We start from the raw sequence: 20,866 nt of genomic DNA, 5'->3' as shown, positions 1-20,866 counted from the left end.
GCGTCGGCCTAGCGTGCGGAGGACCCGGGTTCGATTCCCGGCCAGGGCACACAGGAGAAGCGCCCATTTGCTTCTCCACCCCTCCGCCGCACCTTCCTCTCTGTCTCTCTCTTCCCCTCCCGCAGCCAAGGCTCCATTGGAGCAAAGATGGCCCGGGCGCTGGGGATGGCTCCTTGGCCTCTGCCCCAGGCGCTAGAGTGGCTCTGGTCGCAACATGGCGACGCCCAGGATGGGCAGAGCATCGCCCCCTGGTGGGCAGAGCGTCGCCCCTGATGGGCGTGCCGGGTGGATCCCGGTCGGGCGCATGCGGGAGTCTGTCTGACTGTCTCTCCCTGTTTCCAGCTTCAGAAAAATGAAAAAGAAAAAAAAAAAAAAAAAAATAAAATAAATGCATAAGAATATTTAAGATTTTGTTTATCATCATAATTTTCAACATCATGAGTCAAAGAAGCCCAGTGGGACCCAGTGATTTGGCCCTCCTGAGTCTATGAGTAAGGGAGGATAATACTTTGTTTCCACAAAGCCAATAAACTAACTAACTTCAAAAAGCAAGCCTTTTGGCAATACTTCTAAATAAGGGAATTGTTTCTTATAACACCTCTGATAGCAGAAATCCAAATATTAGGAAAATATAAGTACTTATTAAATTATTTATCTTATTAAGTAATCAAAATGATTTGCAAACATTTTCTGTCCTTGGGTCTGTATATTAAAATGGTATTTTAAAAAATCTTTTGTGCACAATTCTACAACACATCATATGTGTACAGCATGTTGTGTTCACAGTTAGAAAAGAAATCTTAGCAAAAAAAAAGTTATAAAACAAGGGTCTGATGTGTAAGTGTCCTGTGTAATGTGAAACTGAAAAGAAGTCCTCCACACTGTCACATTGTTAGGAGGCAACAGACAACGTGGAGTTAACCCTGAGGAGACTGAACTATTTAAATCACAATTCTAAACCCCAAATCAAGGTTCCTTCTAACATCATTTGAAAATACCATTTAAAATGGTCTTTAAAGTTAAACAAAATCAACACTGAGATAGACATCACTAAAGTACAAGCTTTTCAAATAGAAAAAAATAATTAAACTTTTAAAAATATGGGTATATATTTTACTCTTTTACAATTGAAATAGTATTGTGCCCATTAAACAATTATTTTTATTCTATTATGAAAGCATACAAAAGAATACAAATATAACTATTACAAACCCTCATATAATAATTCTTACTTTACTTAAATGAAGAATATTTTAAAACTTAAATTCCTAAGTTTTCATTAGCCTTGGCAACTAATTATGTATATTCATTAGTAGAGGATATTCCTTCTTATATGTTTCTTTTGGGTCAAATTAAGTCAATTGGTAATAAAGGCTATGAAATAAGAAGATATTATTTCCATATAAGAGAAATAATATGATCTAATACATTCACCTATAAAATATAAATAAACAGATTTACATTATCACCCAGTAAAACCTAACTTTAACATAAAACTTTTTAACAAAGTTTCTCCTTTGTTAATTTAGTCTTTAAATAAATTTAAGGTACTGAATTTTTGGATCCAAGTGCTACTTGCAATTTATGATGGAAGGCATTTATCCGTTCTTTCTGAGCCGGCCAGTGGAAGATGCAGTGAGATTTAAACATCCCTCTTCGCAAGCAGAGTGCATGGTTCAATTTGTAATCTGGAATGTCCTCAAGAAAGATCAAGATAATGGAGTCCAGGTTTTGCTCAATAGCTTTCTTAACTGCTTGGTGTACCTTGAACCTAAGTTTAAAAAAAAATTGAATTTTTATTTATCAATATACAGTTTTTAATAGCTAAAAGCTATAAAATCTAAAATTCCCCTTAGAATTTACTTATCTGTCCATTAAAAATCAGGTTATATTTTTCTTAATTTTATTTTTAAAATTATTTGAGCGATGAGTAATAATGCTGGTAATATTTAAAAACAATTTAAAAACACGTGTATACTTGAAATATCGCAATATCCACCTACCTTTTGCATAATGGATCTTTTAATAGATGCTGTGTTATAACAAAAATAGTTTTTCTGCTTCTGTTGATGCTATTAACAATTGCTTCAAGTTCCAGGACACCTGCCTGAAAGTCCCTTTCTTCCAGACAGAACCTGAGAGTTTGATCTTCTTCTTCCATTGGGGAGAAGTGTTCCCAGACCCAGTCCCTGTCTTCATAGGCATGAACTATATATGCTGCATAGTCAAACTGCTCGGGCCGCCCATCTATTTCTTTGAAACCAAGAGCTCGATGCACTAAAACATTCCAGTAAAAAGATATCCTCCAGCCTTCAAAATGGATGAACAGTACAAGAAAGATAAAAGTCAATAAGATACTGGTATTTACCATGAAAAGGAGTTCAAAGGGGGCACTGTCTTTGCAGGGTGATATATCAAAAAGCATCACTGGAAAACCATGATACTGAGGTGGAGTATTGCAGAGGTAATGGCTGGAGAGCTCAGGGATGTTGGTATGGGTGCCATTGAGCCAATTAACAAACCAGGCAATACTTTCACACGTACAATCAAATGGATTAAAGCGCATGTCCAAATTACTCAGGTTCTTGAAAGCTGGCCCAAAAACATTCTTCTCAACTGATGTTATGAGATTCTTCTGAAGGTTCAATGACTTTAGAGATGCCTGATTATCAAAGACAGAGGGTGGAAGTATGTTTAAATTGTTCAATCCTAAATTGATGCTCTTTAATTGAAATAAGTCCTTGAAGACCTCTACTGGGATCTCGTCAAAGCCATTAGACTCTAAATTAAGGATGCGGAGGTGAGAAAGACCCTTTAGAAATTGAACAGGACCACCAGGGTTTGCATGTTTCCAGAGCCGAGCTAAGTTGTTATGCTGCAAGTCCAGAATTTCCAGTTTCTCCAGACCCTCCAAGAGTTCATCATTTATATTGGCTATGTTGTTGTTGCTTAGATCGAGAATGGTCAAGTTACGCAGAGGGCGAAAAGGTGAAGGGGAGAGATCCATGTTTTTAAGGGCCACCCTGCGGAGCATCAGTTGTCGAAGGCTTGGCACTGAGGCAAAGGAGTTGCTAGTCAGTTGTAGGTATTTGTTGTACGACAGGTAGATTTCAACAATATTTCCTAGACCTCCCCATTCCTGGCCTGTGAGCTCTTGCCCAATTTCATTAACGCCGAGGTCAAGTACCTTTAGGTCACCCAGCCAAGAAAAAGCACCACTCTCTATTTCTGAGATTTTATTTTTGCTTAGGTTGAGCATAAGTAAAGGAGAATGAGCAAGTGATACAAATGTTTCATTTGTTAAAGTTTGCAAACTTGTGAAGGAGTTGGCTAGACTTAAATATTTCAGCTTTAGGAGCCCTGTGAATGTATTTCTCTTTATGCCTGGAAAGTTGTTATAGTCCATATTAAGAGACTCTAAACGTGTGAGCCACTGAAAGGAAAAATCATCAATCTTGGGAAGCAGAGCAAGGGAATTGCTTTGTTTAGTAAAAGAGCGTCTCAAGTTCAGGTATCTCACATTGGCAAGCCCATTAAAGGAGCGAGAAGACAAATGTTCTATGTTATTGTACTCCAGGAGGAGATATTCTAGATGCGGAAGCCAAGCAAAGGAATCGTTGCCAATCACTTTTAGGCCGTTGTAGGAAAGATCGAGCATGGTGAGATTTGTCTGCTGTAGTCCAGCAAAAGTCACGTTGCTTGTTTGGGACAGCTGAGTGTATCTCAGGGAGAGATTCTGAAGGCTAGTGTTGGACAATTCCAGAGAAAGCTTCTCTGTGAGACCGGGGCCCAGCGGGACTTTGTTCAGAGAGAGACCGAATAATTTTCCAATTACGTGAAAACACCCTGGAGAGAACTAAAGGTAGAGGGGGAAAAAAAGAGGTTAACAACCAAAACACAACAGAGTTTGTGGGACCCTTGCAAAGCTTAAACACAATGCGTTACCCAACCCCACTTCTCTTCCCCCTCATCCGGGCTTCCTCTCCACCCACCTAGTACACTGGTCCTTTCCCTGTGCCCGCAGGGCCCAGCCCTGCCCCAGCCCCTCATCTGCCCTGGCCCCGGGCTGGTAGTGTCTGCTCAGCACTCGCATCTCTGCTCCCGTGCCACTTGGGGACCTCCCCTGACTTCTCAGTCTAGTCTCTCTCTTGTGACAGAGACAGAGAGGGACAGATAGGGACAAACAGGAAAGGAGAGAGATGAGAAGCATCAATTCTTCGCTGTGGCACCTTAGTTGTTCATTGATTACTTTCTCATATGTGCCTTGACTGGGGGGGGGGGGGCTACAGCAGAACAAGTGACCTCTTGCTCAAGCCAGTGACCTTAGGCTCAAGCTGGTGAGCCTTGCTCAAACCAGATGAGCCCACACTCAAGCTGGTGACCTCGGGGTCTCAAACCTGGGTTCTTGTGTCCCAGTCTGACTTCTAACCACTGCTGTCACTGCCTGGTCAGGCTAGGTTATGTCTCTATATTTCGCTTCACCACGCTGATGACAGCTGTAACTAATAAATGATTGGTAAAGTCATCATTGGGGCAGAGCCTGTTTCTGGCTTAGGGACCGCTGTTCTCGGTGAACATTGTGGAAGGAATGGCTGCATTTCATTTTTTGAAATAGGATTGCCCACTTGCCCTCTGTCTTTGCACCACGGTTTTCTCTTGACTCATTTCATTACAGGGTTTCCAGCTTCCTTCCTCCCACTCTGCCCCCATGCCCTCCCCAGAAGCCTTGGCCACTTGGACTCGGAGGAACAAGAGAGAAGGCAGGAGAGGAGGCATGCAGGGAAGACGTAGCCAGGCCCTGTGGGTTAAACACCGACAAAGCCAAGAGCAGGGGTCCCCAAACTACGGCCCGCGGGCCACATACGGCCCCCTGAGGCAATTTATCCGGCCCCTGACACACTTCCGAAGGGGCACCTCTTTCATTGGTGGTCAGTGAGAGGTGGACAGGATGCATCCTCTCACTGTATGTGAGTACTGTATGTGGCGGTGCCGCAAAGCGAGTCGTCACTCACATGCAGTACTATTTCGGGTGACGCGGGACACACGCATGCGTCACGGCTCCAGAACTGCATTATATCACTTGTTAGGGCTAGCAGTGACAAATATGAACCCGGACATTGACCATCTCATTAGCCAAAAGCAGACCCATAGTTCCCAGTGAAGTACTGGTCAGTTTGTTGATTTAAATTTACTTGTTCTTTATTTTAAATATTGTATTTGTTCCCATTTTGTTTTTTTACTTTAAAATAAGATATGTGCAGTGTGCATAGGCATTTGTTCATAGTTTTTTTTTATAGTCCAGCCCTCCAATGGTCTGAAGGACAGTGAACTGGCCCCCTGTGTAAAAAGTTTGGGGACCCCTGGCCAAGAGGCTCTCTTTCTACTGTGTCGTCTGTAGGATGTTAGGGCTAATGGGAGAAAAGACAGAAATGTGGAAGAAAGAGTGCTTTATGCAAGTAAAGTGAGTTGAACTGCAAAGCAGGAAATTAGTAAACTAATTATGATACATTTACATGGTAGGGTTATTTGGCAGTAATCAAAATTAAATTCTTCGAATACTTCTTAATGACATGGAGTATGCCCATGATATAATGCTACTTTTAAACAGCAGGGTACACTGTCATCCTCAAAGACATGTTATAAGACAACTAATACGAGCATGGTCTCTGATCTAACACTATCAGAAAACAGCTCCGTCACCAGCTGGCCACATGTGGAACTTTGAACAAGTTCCTTAATCTTTTTTTATCTCAGTTTACTCTTGTGTGACATGATGATAGGAATAAATTGGTTACAGGACTGTATAAAAAATATAAATAAATAACTTGTCAGAATGCCTGACACACAGTTAAGTATTCTATAAGTTTAAGCTTCTGAGTTTATTATTATTATTATTTTGAAAAAGCTGGGTATAACATAACCCAAATACCAACATTGATTGTCTCCGAATTATGGGTTTTGGATGACTTCTATTTTCCTCCTCATTATTTATATATTTCTTAAGATTTCTACAATAAAAGTTCTAAATAGAAAAAAATACTGTTTAATAATTAACATGAGTAGCTCATATAAAATATTTCATAATTATCTCAGGATAATTTTGGACACCATCCACTTTTATGTCTGAAAATTAATAGAGCCTTATAAAATCTGATTTCATTTAGGCTTTCCAACATTCTTATTCTCAGCATATGAAGAATAAAATATAGACATATCTGCAGATGGAAATAGTTAACTTATTGAAGATCATGGATCCCTAAAGAGAAAGTCAGTCAGGGTAGTAATGTTTTATTATTATACAAACTGATTACACAATTAATAACAAGTAAAGCCCAGACAGGGAGGCACCAACCTCAACTCTAAAGCTTGTGGTCTTAACCCTCATGCTGTGTTAGTTCTTTCAGAGATTATGTATGATAGATGGTATTATTTCTACTTTACATGTGAGGAAACTAAGATCCAGAGAGGTTAAGTTCCCCAAGGACATAGATCTGGTCTGTAATGGAACGAGGATTTTAACCCACTCCTGTTTGACAGCAGAGCCCCAGCTCCTAATGGCTACCAAACTCCCTTTCTTGTGAGGATGATGACATCAACGGCCAAGCAGTCAGTGGGAAAGATTTCGGAAGACTTGGCAGTTATCACCTCTTTCTATAGGGATTTTCAGATTCCTACCCATGTCACACAATTAGGGACTTCCCACACTTAAAGGTAGAACACAAAATAATTTTACCTCACATCTTACCTCTTTAATTGGATTTGATGACAACTCTAATATTTTTAAAGAAGAGTTGCCAAGGAAATCAAGTTCTTCACGTCTTAGTACATGAATTTTATTATTTGACAATAGGAGCTCTTGGAGATTTTCCAGTTGCATCTCAGTTCCTAATTCAGTAGATGATAAACCATTATGAGACAGATCTAACTTGATTAAATTCTGAGAGAAAAAGAAAACACAATATGTATACAAAGTAGAGTCTTGTCATCAAAAATAGTTTTTCTAAACATATGTGAATCTTAGAAATAACTCAACAGCAAAATGTCACTGCTTAATTATTCTATAGAAAACTGACCATAGGAGTAATAAAAATCTTTGTTGTGATTGAAAATATTATTGTTGCAAGGATTTAGTTATTTGCATCAAGAATCACTTTATTTCTCTTACCAAAATAAAAGAACTTAAGCTTACTTATTCATGACATAAGGAGTAGTAATAATATGTGTCATTTACTTATTTATAATAAACATGTATTTATGATGTTAGGAACATTCACGTGGCTTATCAAACATATAGTGTCATGCATCAACCTTGAAACTAAGCAACAGGAAAAAAATGTTTTTTAAAAAGTATAAGTAAAACTTTGTCACTTATGAAAGCTTAAGGTTTTTATATTGAGAAAGCTTGATTGCAATGTAAACTTTGCATCATGGCTAGTAGAGAATATTAAACTTTGTGTGTTTGTTTTGTCAGTGTTGTGGGATGTTTTCTAGCCTATGCTATTTTTGAATATAAAAGCTTCCAACCCAAGTAAAAGGCAGGGAAAAGTTGATGTATGCCAAGGCAAAAGCTTGAGAATATGACTTTTATTTATGTTTTAAAAATAAAAATAACATTTTTCCAATGATTACTCTAAACAGATTTTGAGGTCTTTGTGTTCAGACATAATTTGTCCACATAGAATCTAAGAAGACATAAGGAAGAATTTCAAATAGCTTCCAAGAAAATAATTTTATAAAAGTTTCTAAGCATATTTAAATATATATGTATGTTATTCTTGGTATCTGACATCAAGAAATGGCCAGTCTAAGTTCATAAAACAAAAATCACAAAGAGTTTTGAAAATGGCTTTGGTTCAGAGAAAACATTTAATAATTGTTTCAAATTTAGAGATAATAAATACACAGTGGGGCAAAACTAGGTCTACAGTTGTGAGCGTGTAAACCCAGTTAAACCTAGGTTATTCTTTATTTTTTTAGCAACAGAGAGAAAGGCAGGAAGGGAGAGAGATGAGAAGTATCAATTCCTAGTTGTATCCCTTTTTAGTTGTTCATTGATTGCTTCCTATATATGCCTTGAATGGGGGATTCAAGCCAAGCCAGTGACCCCTTGCTCAAGCCAGCAGCTTTGGGCTTCAGCTAGTGACCTTTGGGCTCAAGCCATCGACCTGAATCATATCTGTGATCCCATGGTCAAGCCAGCAATCCTGAGTTCAAGCCAGTGACCCTGCTGTTAAGCCAGCAACCTTGGGGTTTCAAACCTGGGACCTCAAGCTTCCTAGGTCGACGCTCTATCCACTGCACCTCCACCAGTCAGGCAATGCAGTTCATTCTTGCATTATTATTTATTAATTATAGTATCTTTCATATGAACAACTGTAAACCTACTTTTGCCCCACCCTATACACTTTTCCACAGACTTAACATTCAAATAAAGTACTGAAAAGCCAAATGTAAGTCGTCACTGGAAAAGCAATATTGTGAGGAGATTTCTAAAATCAAGGGTAGGTAAATTTTAGTTGAACAACTTATCATTGATCAATGTGTTAACCTTATTTAAGTCAGAATTCGGACTTGATATTTTTTTCATTACTTCAGGTACCAAGTCGGCAGCTCTGAGAGTTTCTTTGTTGTGCTCCTCATGGGATGTTCTGATTCATCTCTAACTCTTGTAGCTAAAAAAAGTTCTGTTTCTGGCCCTGGCCGGTTGGCTCAGCGGTAGAGCGTTGGCCTGGCGTGCGGGGGACCCGGGTTCGGTTCCCAGCCAGGGCACATAGGAGAAGTGCCCATTTGCTTCTCCAGCACCCCCCTCCTTCCTCTCTGTCTCTCTCTTCCCCTCCCGCAACCAAGGCTCCATTGGAGCAAAAGATGGCCCAGCTTCCTCTCTGTCTCTCTCTTCCCCTCCCGCAACCAAGGCTCCATTGGAGCAAAAGATAGCCCGGGCGCTGGGGATGGCTCTGGTCGCAACAGAGTGACCCCCCGGAGGGGCAGAGCATCGCCCCCTGGTGGGCAGAGCGTCGCCCCTGGTGGGCGTGCCGGGTGGATCCCGGTCGGGCGCATGCGGGAGTCTGTCTGACTGTCTCTCCCCGTTTCCAGCTTCAAAAGAAAAAAAAAAAAAAAAAGTTCTGTTTCTAGCCCTGGCCCAACTGTTCGGTTGGTTAGAGCACAGAGGTTGGAGGCGCAGAGGTTGCTGGCATGATCCCAGCCAAGGGACAGACAGGAAGAGGTCAATGTTCCTGTCTCTTTTCCTTCCTCTCTTGCTAAAATTAGTAGAATTTAAAAATTTAAAAATAAAAAGTAAATAAAAGAATAAAGCTCTCTTTCTAATGGGAGGAAGTGAGAGAGGCAGAGTTCTTTAAAATTAAGATTGAAACTGATTTAAGATAATATTTTCATTTTTGAAAACATGGGCAGTCATAATGGCAATATTTGTGTGTGGTCCCTAATTTGAGCAGATCAGATTTCTTATTCCTCACCTGGATAGCTAGATCATAAGTCTAAGGATGATACATAACTTGAAGACTTAATATTAGATAACAGAATTTTCATTTCCTAGATGGAAGTGAACATTTTCATCTTACCTTGAGGCTTTTAAAGGGATTATTTTGAATCTTCTGGATTAAATTGGACTGAAGGTGGAGCTCAGCCAAATTCAGGCAGGAGATAAAGGTTTCATCGGAAAGTCGAGACAGCTCATTGTGTTGAAGATTCAAAATGTTCAACAAAGGGAGTGTTTGGCACAATCCTGGCTCCAGTTTTGAGATGCTGTTATAGCCTCCATCCAAGATAGTAAGTTGGTTGTATCTTGTAAAATTAGCAGGCGGTAGTTTTCTGAGTTGGTTGTGGGTCAGATTCAATACTGTTATGTTTGCCGGGAGGTCATCAGGTATTTCAGTCAACTTCAGATGACTACAGTCGGCTACTTCATGCCAAACGGCACATCGGTTGGTGGAAGATGGACACACACTCCAAAAAAGCAACAGTCCCAAACAGCAGGAGATGTGGTACAGCAGATTCCGGCTCATAATTTTTCCCTGTGACATAAACGTTACAAAGCAATAAACATCAATAACACACGTTTTCAGATGCACTGGCATATTCCTTGTAAAATATATAACCAAATGTAACTAGGCATGGTATTTTTCACTGTAGCTTTTATGACATACAATGATGTACTATACAAGTAGTACATCGGATGGAAATAACTCCAGCAGCACCGAATGTACAAAATGGAACAGACAAGCTCCTTCTTCATGCTTCCTCTCCACCAGGGAGGCTATGACCTAAGGCAACCACTTGATGATTTCTATTTTTAATTCTCATGGTCACCTTCACAGACCTAAATAATATGCTTGGGCAACTATTTCTTTGTTTATTGACTTTAAGTATTTTCTTTGCACTATAAAGATAAGGAACATAATTATACTATTTTGTCATCGTCTTCACAATTTTTCTTTATTTTTAATTTAATCTATTGTTACAATGATCATTTTAAAGACTATATACTTCAAACTCTATTGATTAACCAACTTTAGACAAAATGCCTTGACTTCTCGCTTTGTGCTACAGGAAATGCACACGCCCATGTGTTCTATACACGTCTTCCTCCCCTGCATTTTCTAAAACTGTCAGCTTCAACATTAGGTGGCATTGTCAAGATGTAAAACGTCAGCATTTATCCTAAAACTAGGACAAGTCAGACATACTTCATCTAGACCAATTCACAAACACTAAGGTCAGTAAATATCATTTACGCCGTAAACTTTACGGTGTTATGATTATATAAATGAACACGCACTGCAAAACTAGTAGGACTTAGAGAAATGTAGTCATCAAAGGGAACAAACCCTGGAATTCCACCCACTGAGTTCTGATCCCAGATCCTCTACACTGTAGGCTCTAGCAAGTCAGTTCATTTCTCAGGTCTTAGTTCTCTCATCCTGGAAGTAGAGATAATTAGAGGAGCCCCTCCATAAGTTGTTAATGAAGATTAAAAGCGATAAGTCTGGCAGTATCCGAAATCAAGCAATATTTAATGTTAGTACTATGATTATTAATTAGTATAATAATCCATGATTTATATAGTAATTATAACTATTTCCCATTTTGTAAATTTTTTTACTTTGTAAAGAAAAATCTCTGCAAAACGAATTGTATCCTGCGACAGTCACAGCTAACCATTAAACAAGAAGGAAAGGGTGGAGGGAACCAAGCATGTGAAATCATTGAAATTCAAGGAAATTCACGGGTGGTCAGAAAGATTTGAGAAGCTCCCTATTAACTCTGCGTTGGGTCAGGTGGAGAGCTTCGGTTCAGACTCTGGGCTGTGCTCACAGGCTGGGGAAGCAGCCAGCATCTTCCCGGAATAACTACAAACAATATCTATTTAAGGAGGCCTGATTCTTTTAAAAGCACTCTGCTTTTCAATTTGATTTTAGAGAATGAAAAGAAAGTCTTATGAGGCATCCATGGGTCGTTTTACCCTAACGCTTGGTCTAAGGAGTGAAAGTAATAAATGTAAGCACTTGCTAATATGCCAGTCACAAAATCCAAAGCCTTTAAACGTGTTAATAAGAATCTTTTATCTATGGTATAAAAATTAGCTTAGAAAACATTGTATAAACTACTTTGATTTTTATGTAAAATGTTTGTAATTCTTACTAATTAAACACGACTGATATTTTAGATGGGTGACTTGAGGAGTCTTCAGTAAAAATCACAGCTTTGCACATAGAAAAGAAAGGATTTTAGTTTATGAAACCTTTGCGTTAAATGCAGTTTTCAGAGAATTAATATGGCACATGAATAAAACATGAGTGCAGCTGAGTGCAGTGAGCTGAGGGGGGAAGGTATAACCCTTTGCTCCCAGGATGGTGACCTTTGCGGGAGTCTGTCACTCTGCCCCCTGCCTCACTGCTTCCTCGCCTCTCATTTATTTAAAAAAAAGAAAAAAAAGAAAAGAAAGGAAGAACTAGATGTGGCTTCATTTACCTAACACTGAAATCATCCAGCATCTTGATCTTACTCTTGGTTAAATGGCCACTTTGAATGGCCACGTCCAACACCTGCTACTTGCCCATCGTCATGGAATCCATCTCCCTGTGCTGCTGGGTTAATGCCACTATTTTATGAATTTTAGTACCTTCTTTCTGGAAGTATTTTTATTTTGACTAGAGAATCTCCTCGAGTAGTTTATAGGTTTCCAAAATGTTTATAGGAGGTTTTCATCCTAATTTCTTATATGTATGCTTTTATTCTTTTGTCATGTGATTTTTACGTGTCGACTATTTGAGGTTCACAGTACTTTTTAGGCAAAATCATGAAGGCATTATTCCATTGTCTTCTAGTATCCACTGCTGCTAAATAGAAATCATGCCCATCTGATTTTCTTTCTTTTATATAAAGGACTGTCTTTTTTTTATTTTTACTTCACTTTTTCTCTTCAAAAGTGTCTAGTATCTTTTCTTCATCTTTGGTAATATAAAACTTTGCAAGTATGTGTCACTCTAAGTCTTTCCTTTAAAATGTAGCTATGCCCACTTTGGCTTTATCAATCTGAAGGTTCCTATCTTTCTTAAACGTTTGTAATTTTTTCTGTTACTCCCGGGATCACTTTATTTTCTCTTTCATCCGAGTTCTCCCCTCTGGAACCCCTTTTAGGTAGGCACTGGTCTTCCTATGTGATCTTCTTTATATAAATATTTAAAGTTTCCTTCCAGATTTCCACCTTTTTGTCCCGTTATTCTACATTCTTAGATAAAAACTTTGCCTTTTGCATCAGAACTTAGAGTGATATAACTGTTTAAAATTTGAGTTATTATATTTTAAATAGGCACAGACAGTACACAAACCATGAATGTACTGAATTATCACAGTGAGCTGGCTGAATTATCACAAAGGGAGCATGTCAGTGTACTCACAGCGCAGATTAAGAAAGGGGGAGGACTCTGAACACCCCAGAACCCTCCCTCAAGCACCCTAGCCCAGTTTCCACTTCCTCCTTCACCCTCCTTCCCAAAGACAAGATCTTCCTGTTTTCCTACACAAAAGGTGACGTTTACCTGCTTTTGTATTATATATACACTGTTCACAAAATTAAGGGATATTTTATAGCTCCATATTCACTTTGAAATATCCCCTAATTTTTTTTTTATAGGAATAGAGAGAGCATCAGAGAGAGGGATAGATAGGGACAGACAGAGAGGAACGGATAGAGATGAGAAGCACCAATCATCAGTTTTTCATTGAGACACCTTAGTTGTTCATTGATTGCTTTCTCATATGTGCCTTAACCGTAGGCCTTCAGCAGACGGAGTAACTGCTCGAGCCAGCGACCTTGGCCCCAAGCTGGTGAGCTTTTTGCTCAAGCCAGATGAGCCCTCACTCAAGCTGGCGACCTTGGGGTCTCGAACCTGGGTCCTCCTCATCCCAGTCCGATGCACTATTCACTACACCATCGCCCAGTCAGGCAAAATATCCCCTAATTTTTGTGAGCAGTATATATCAATGAAATCATGTCCTATGTATCCTTTAATGCTTTGTTTTATTCCACATCAGGCTTGTGAGATTCCTCTACATCTTGATTTGTAGCAACATTTGTGCATTTTCATTGCTTAGAATAATCCATTCGTGTAGAAAATGGCTGCAGTACCACAGCTAATTCTTTCCAACATTGCTAATGAAATATCCCAAACAACAGCATGACTCAGAGAATTTTGGAACGACCACCCTTGTGTGACCACCTGTCTGCCCATCTATCCATGCTCTAGCCGTAAGTTTACCACATGTCTTGCAACATGGGTACCTTTCCCTGGAGAGTTACCTTCAGTTCAATATTTCTAAGTAGAATTTTTCTTTTGATGTAAAATTTTCATACGATAAAATTCACCTATTTTAACGTACATTCCCTGAGTTCTAACACATGCATACACTTGTGTAACCTAAGACCTAAAGAGCTCCCGTCCCTTTCCGGGGGAATTCCAGTCCCCATCTCCCAGAGACAACCACCGCTCTGGTTATTTTTTACTAGAGGTTAGTTTTGTGTGGTTTAAAGCCTCATCTCAACGGGATCATACTCATGCTATTACATAAGGCCTCTTTTACCCAGACAATATTTTTGATATTCATCCTTGTTTCATGTTTCAGTTCTTTTTTTTAACTGAGTAGTATTCCATTTTATGAATATACCATACATTTTTCATGTTTATATTATTTAGACATGTGTGTGTGAAATCTTTCACTATTATAAATAAAATCATTATGAACATTAATGAACATGTATATTCAATTTCTTTTGGGTGAATACCTGAGATTGGAATTCTCTCAGTATCCACAGGGGATTAGTTCCAGGACCTTGTGATATCAAAATCCAGGGATGCTCAAGTCCCTCATATAGAATGGTGTAGTATTTGCATATAATCTATGCACAGCTTCCTGTATACTTTAAATCATCCTGAGGTGACTGATAATCACGTAAAGGTATGTAAATACTATGTAAATAGTTGATATACTGATAGGGGAACTCAAGGCATAGAAATTTTTGTTCTGCGGTTGGTTGAATCCACAGATGCAGAATGCATGGATACTAAGGGCCAACTGTACTGAGAGGAACAATTCCATTTACAAAGTATACCCTGGAAGGACTGAAAAACATTCCCAGATCTGAAGGTATCAGATCTTTTCGATCAGATAGAAAAGATTCATCCAGTGCTAGGTAAGTGTATGGCCAGTAGCCACAGCCACCATCATAGCCGCCTGGCCCATGCAGGTTCGCATTCGATTTGGACAGATGGTAATGAAACAATGGAGCCAAGAACTGGTGGGCCATTACCTTTAATCCTAGCTTGCACCCGGTAGGCGAGAAATTCACACAGTGGGAAAACACTTTCTTTTCCACTTAGCACCCCCAAAGCCACTGACTCATCTGAGTTTCCTAGAATCAAAGGTTCCTACCTCACCAGCCTTATTCATCTCTGTTCCCCATCTCCTCTCTGCACAAACTGGCAGTATTCTGCCATCTTGGCTGTTTCTCCTTGCAATGCTAATTTCAGGAACCAAGAGAGTGCGAGCTCCCCCCGCCCCATTTTATAGTGAAGAAATCAAAAACTTTAATCCAATATACAAATAAGGATGTCTCTAATACAAAGTCACTTATCTGAGGCATAAATGGGATTCCTCATAAGAGTGCACCACCCCATATCATGCAACAGTCAAGGGTGTGAGGAAAAGCTTAGTTTTAAAAAGATCTTAGTATTAAAAGGGTGGGAAAAGCTTAGTCTTAAAACTAAGCCTTAGGCTATAAGGAAAGACTTTTCCTGCTTACAGCCTGTCCTGCACACCCAATGCAAACTATAAGTGAGCAAACATATACATCATATTTGCAAACTTATTTGACCCACAGTAAGATAAGTGAAAAAGGGAAAATACACAGAGTATCTTATGAAACCTAAGAATTGTAACCATTCACAGGCACACGGGCACACAACCTAAAACCATCTCAGAAAAACATATGACCAATAACTTCCAAAGGTAAGACCCTAATTCATACAAAACTTTTCATCACCCACTAGAAAACAGTAGTGTAGAGCCAGTAGCCGCGGCCACCATCACAGCCGCCTGGCCCATGCAGGTTTGCATTTGATTCAAAGAGACGGTAATGAAACAATGGAGCCAAGAACTGGTGGGCCATTACCTTTAATCCTAGCTTGCACCTGATGGGCAAGAAGTACACACAGTGGGAAAACACTTCCCTTTCCATTCAGGACTCCAAAGGCCACTAACTTATCTGAGTTTCCTAGAATCAAAGGTTTCTACCTCACCAGCCTTATTCACCTCTGTTCCCCATCTCCTTCTCTCTGCACAAACTGGCTTCTCTTTTAGCACTCCACCATCTTGGCTGCTTCTCCTCTCCTCCACATGGCCTTTCTCTGCTCTCCTCCAGCATGGGCTCTTCCTAGAATGTAATCACTCTTCCCCCCTTTCATGCAACAGTCAAGGGTGTGGGGAAAAGCTTAGTCTTAAAACTAAGCCTCAGGCTATAATGACCCTGCCTGCTTACAGCCTGTCCCCCACACCCAATGCAAACTATAAGCAAGCAAACATATATCATATTTACAAACTTATTTGACCAACATTTCACCCCTTTTGCTCACTTTAAATCTAAACCACAGGTTTAGATTTCCTGCACAAGGAAATTAGGCATATTACAAAAATTACAACAACGTGACAAATCATACAATTTCAACAATTACAAAGATACACTTCATCAGTCTCTGAGCACTTTGCCAAAAGTGCAAAATGTCCTCAGCCTTCTTTCTAGCCATGGGAAAAGCTTCCCGGGGCAGGGGAGTGCTTCCAGGAAAGCCGCCCCCCACCCTCATCAGGGTATTTCACATTGTCCAAAATTCGTAAGTCCATCCAACATAGGAGCCAATGCCCACTCTGGTCATAGTCCAGGAATCAGCCATGCACATGGGGGCTCAGCCACCCCCCCCCTTATCCCTGCCGTCCTGGCAAGTCTTACACTGTCCCAAAGAGGAGCACATGGCAATGGCAGTTAGCATCTCCATCTCTGCTTCAGAGAGCATGATGGCATTCACCCCTATGTCCCAAAATTGCAGACCTACCAGGGACATAGCAAGTACTCCTTGCTGCTGGGATCTCATCTCTGGAGACTGCGGATTACAACTCCAGCCTGATACTCCTCATCGTCCAAAGAGGAACCGAAAACACCAGCTCCCACTGCCAGGCTTGAACCCCGGGGCCACTGTTGCCTTCTGCTCCATGGACCTTGCAGCCCCGGCCTCCCGCTGCTTCTGGCTCTCCACTATGTCCAGGGCATTCTGCAACTCATGAACCTGTAATTCCTTCTCCAGCAGCTGCTCTGTTTCCAAGCGAATCTCACAAACCTGGTCAGCCTTCTCCAGTGCTTGCTCCAGCTCAAGTCGACATCTCTTTCTCCCACGTTTGCTCCAGCTTCTTTCATTGCTCTGTTTGCAGGTCCCGGGCAGCCTATTCCACAGAGCTCTCAGTTTCCTCATGCCTGGCTGTAAAAGTCAGCCAGGCTACGGTCCCCAAAAGAACAGCCATGGGGAACCATAACAGCAGCCAGTCCTCTACTCCACCGCTCAAAGGTGGTGGTGTCTCCATACCAATCTGTATTGAATCCTGCCACAGACTACGCCAAATGTAAAGCCAGTAGCCACGGCCACCATCACAGCCGCCTGGCCCGTGCAGGTTCACATGTGATTCGAACAGATGGTAATGAAACAACGGAGACAAGAACTGGTGGGCCATTAGCTTTAATCCTAGCTTGCACCCAGTGGGCAAGAAATACACACAGTGGGAAAACACTTCCCTTTCCATTCAGGGCTCCCAAAGCCACTGACTTATTCGAGTTTCCTAGAATCAAAGGTTTCTACTTCACCAGCCTTATTTACCTCTGTTTCCCAACTCCTTCTCTCTGCACTAACTCTGCACAAACTGGCTTCTCCCTCAGCACTCCACCAGTTTGGCTGCCTCTCCTCTCCTCCACGTAGCCTTTCTCTGCTTTCCTCCAGCCTGGGCTCCTCCTAGAACGTAATCACTCTTCCCCCCTTTCATGCAACAGTCAAGGGTGTGGGGAAAAGCTTAGTCTTAAAACTAAGTCTCAGGCTATAACGACCCTACCTGCTTACAGCCTGTCCCCCCACACCCAAAGCAAACTATAAGCGAGCAAACATATGTATCATATTTACAAACTTATTTGACCAACAAATAGTGATAAGCTTTCAAAACATGCAGTAGAAATTATGTTGAATCTAAAATTTCATTTCCAACTGAGCAATTATAGATGAGAAGGGGAAGTATTCTGAGTATGCAAAGTAAATTTGTAAGTGAGTAACCCATATGAAAAAGTTATTCTAGAATGTGCTTAGGAAAAACATGCAAACAAATAAACAAAAATACAGTTAGAGGATGAAATGAGAGTGAAAGTAAGATGCTGTTCAGTGAGACATAATAGAAACAAAGAAAGCAGAAAGCTGAAGAGACGTGAAAACGGGCTGGGCTCAGTGGGGCTGGCAAGGTTGGAAAGCCTTGTCAGGTGCCCAGGACCACTGTCCTCGTACAAGCCAACACCAACGTGGCACGCTGGCTAGGACACAGAGTCTGGAGCCGGGCTTCTCAGCATTACCAACAGTTAGAGTTTGGCTTGGACAGTTTGGATGGTACACTTTACATTTTCTTCCCATAAATTGCTACAGATACACTGTATGCAAACATACGCCGACACAAAATCATTCTGTAACGTTGGGAGGCACCTTCCTGAAACGAGCACTAGCTAAGGCTGACTCCGTTTCCGTCCGACTTAATCCCCATTTGCCCCTGCTCATTTCTGATCCTCTTATCCATTGCAAGATCTTTCCACTTCTCTCCTGAAGGCTTTTTCCTTCTTTAGGACAAAGAAAGCCATTTTCTTATTCCTAGGAGCAGCTGAAAAGTTCCTCCTTTTTAAACCCATCATTATAAAATGCCAGCTTCTGTCTCCTCTCAAGCCAACAAAAGTGGCAAAAGGCAATAAGCTCTTTAAAGCTCACAGGGCTTTGTATCTTTAAGACAAAGGTGTGATTTTTTTTTTTTTTTTAAGAAAGTCTGTTGGAAAATGATTTCCGTAGCTACCGTCATGTGTCTGTCCAAGTTCAGGACTTTACAAAGAAAACAAAAATTTTTTAAATTACTGCATAAAATGTTTTATCATGTTAATGAGAAATTGTTGCTATAATTTGTACTGAGTTGTTTCCTTCTTCCCAAAGCTACGTCACCTGCCTTTTCTTTCATGCTCCAGAATGATTCTGACTAGATTTCAAGCACCGGGTCAGAGAAAGACCCAAGAATGCTAAAACCAACATGCATTCTAGCTTCACCCAACAGCAGAGATCCTATCCCCACAGGAATTTAAAATATATAGATCTTCACTTACTCTGATGACAGTTGACCATTCCTTCTCCCATCAGCCCAAATGCAGCCGCGTTCATCAGGAAAGTGTTTGCTGCAATCTCGAAAGTGAAACTAAAGTTTAAAAAAGAAAGAAAAAAAAAAGCCTTTTACAGCTGGTGTATTTATTTTAAGAAGGGCAAAGGAAACAAAATACAATCTCAGAAAGACACTTGTTTTTTAGGAAGACACTTTTGAAATAGCTGCTTATTTTATATATGTCTTTTCTTCTTCTTTTTCAGGTAGTCCCCTGGGATTCGTTGAAAGGGTCACACACAGATTTAGCAACGGAGGAAGTTGAAAGACTGGGACTTCGCCACTTGGAGTGGGCAGGACCTGGCATGCAGAAGTTAATAAATATCGAACTGAGAGTGAATTCCTCTATTATAAATATTAACCAAAGGCTGATGCAAAACTGTCGGAATTGAATGGTATATGGTCAGAGGGACAAAAAGTAATAATAATACTAACTCGGTTCCTAATTAGACGAGATCGGGCACGTTCAGGGTGGTATGGCCGTAGACCTTGGTTCCTAATTAAAAGTAATTGATCCCGTTCCCCTGACCTCACGTTGTCTTCCGGGCAACACTGTAAGGAAGTAATGCAGAGGCTAACCCTTTGATCAGAGAGAGACGGAGTTCACAGCAGACAAGGAGCGGAGGGGGGTGGGCAGAGGCCCCAGCCTGCCTAAGACACAGAGAGGCGCCCAGAAAAAGTCCAGATTCACTGCTCAGTCTGTTCAGTCTGTTCATTTGACTGACTCCAACTAGTTAAAGGAATATGCTTGACAAGAAATGAACACATTCTTTATTGTTGATATAACATCGATATATAGTAACATACCACAGTGGACAGGGACTAAAGCGATTGGTAACCCAACTCATTCTGGGAAATGAGGAAAACGAAACCTAGTGAAGGAGAGATTTGCCTGAGGAGACAGCGCAAATTGCCTTAACGGGTTATACAAACACGTCAAGTAACAAAGCAGCCTGGGACAGTTGAAACATGTCACTGGCTTGACTTGATTGCAAAATTAAAAGCAAGAAATAATTTGTGTCAGAGTGTAAAATGCCCACCCCTGGGCCCCAGACTTAGCTACTGGGTAAGTAAAAGAGTCAATATTTTGCACAAGTTTAATTTAGAGTGACTCTTAAGAATCTTTTAAATAAAAATAGGAACAAAGAGATTAGACCAACTGATCTTCCCAATGTTAACAGAAAGCCAAAGAAAAAGACTCTATCTTTTCATCTTTAGAACTTCTTATGAGTTTACACTATATTGAGTATGTTTTGGACCCAGATAAATAGTTACATTTACTTCAGAGCATCAGATCAACAGTCATTTTGAACAGTGCTCCCGGGTCCCCCATCACAGCTACCACTCAGAAAAGACATTGTCTGGCTCTGTATGAACTGAAATTCTAGGTGGCATTTCTTTTTTTTACTTCTTTCCCTAAAATAAAGGTACAGTTCCTCTTACCAGTGTCATTTCCATTTCTGCTCATTAAACTACAGGGCTTTTAAAGTAAGCTCGACTAAACCACAGACTCAGCAAAGACATTAATGAGAGAGGAAGTAAAAGTGTGCCCTGTCTACTGCTCTCACTGATGTCTACTGAGCTGGATGGAACTTGAACTGCCCTCTGAAAGAAAAACCAACACTTAGCACACAGAGTTTCTAGTTTAAACTGAACTTTTAAAAAGTTTTATTTTCTACTTTGTAATTTTACAAGTGTAAAGCTATGTAGTAGCAGCCTGGCCCATGCAGGTTGGCATTTGATTCTGACAGACGGTAATGGGTCGTTTAGTTTAACTATAATTCTCTGAAAGAATCAAGGTTATCTGAAGAACTTCTTTTCTCTTTCAATAGGAGACAATGTTTGCCTGCCCTACACTGAT

The 20,866-nt window shown here is 40.5% G+C and overlaps 1 protein-coding gene across 2 annotated transcripts; it reads right to left on the bottom strand.

Moving 5' to 3' along the window:
* Nucleotides 1-1,352: 1,352 nt before the first annotated feature.
* TLR3 (toll like receptor 3) lies at nucleotides 1,353-19,846 on the bottom strand. Of its 2 annotated transcripts, none has more exons than XM_066380204.1 (6): nucleotides 19,813-19,846; nucleotides 18,956-19,044; nucleotides 9,579-10,031; nucleotides 6,746-6,937; nucleotides 2,004-3,856; nucleotides 1,353-1,771 (listed from the first exon to the last, which is right to left on the bottom strand). In XM_066380204.1, exons 3-6 carry the CDS (start codon nucleotides 10,020-10,022, stop codon nucleotides 1,543-1,545), a joined length of 2,718 nt encoding a protein of 905 aa, XP_066236301.1. In that variant the 5' UTR covers nucleotides 10,023-10,031; nucleotides 18,956-19,044; nucleotides 19,813-19,846; the 3' UTR covers nucleotides 1,353-1,542. The 2 variants fall into 2 exon arrangements, with proteins under 2 accessions (XP_066236301.1, XP_066236300.1); XM_066380203.1 differs by lacking the exon at nucleotides 19,813-19,846 and adding an exon at nucleotides 19,494-19,551 and having other exon boundaries at nucleotides 18,956-19,439.
* Between the last annotated feature and the right edge of the window lie 1,020 nt (nucleotides 19,847-20,866).

The sequence above is a fragment of the Saccopteryx leptura genome, chromosome 4, assembly GCF_036850995.1.
Source record: "Saccopteryx leptura isolate mSacLep1 chromosome 4, mSacLep1_pri_phased_curated, whole genome shotgun sequence".
Taxonomy (NCBI): domain Eukaryota; kingdom Metazoa; phylum Chordata; class Mammalia; order Chiroptera; family Emballonuridae; genus Saccopteryx; species Saccopteryx leptura.
This window is presented reverse-complemented; position numbering and strand designations above follow the sequence as displayed.

Excerpts from the sequence above, each read along its gene's own strand:
- TLR3 (XM_066380204.1), bottom strand. The coding sequence starts at position 10,022 with ATGAGCCGGAATCTGCTGTACCACATCTCCTGCTGTTTGGGACTGTTG. Across the intron at positions 3,857-6,745 it reads CATCAAATCCAATTAAAGAG|TTCTCTCCAGGGTGTTTTCA; the intron begins GTAAGATGTGAG and ends CTCTACCTTTAG. Across the intron at positions 1,772-2,003 it reads AAAGATCCATTATGCAAAAG|GTTCAAGGTACACCAAGCAG; the intron begins GTAGGTGGATAT and ends TTTTAAACTTAG.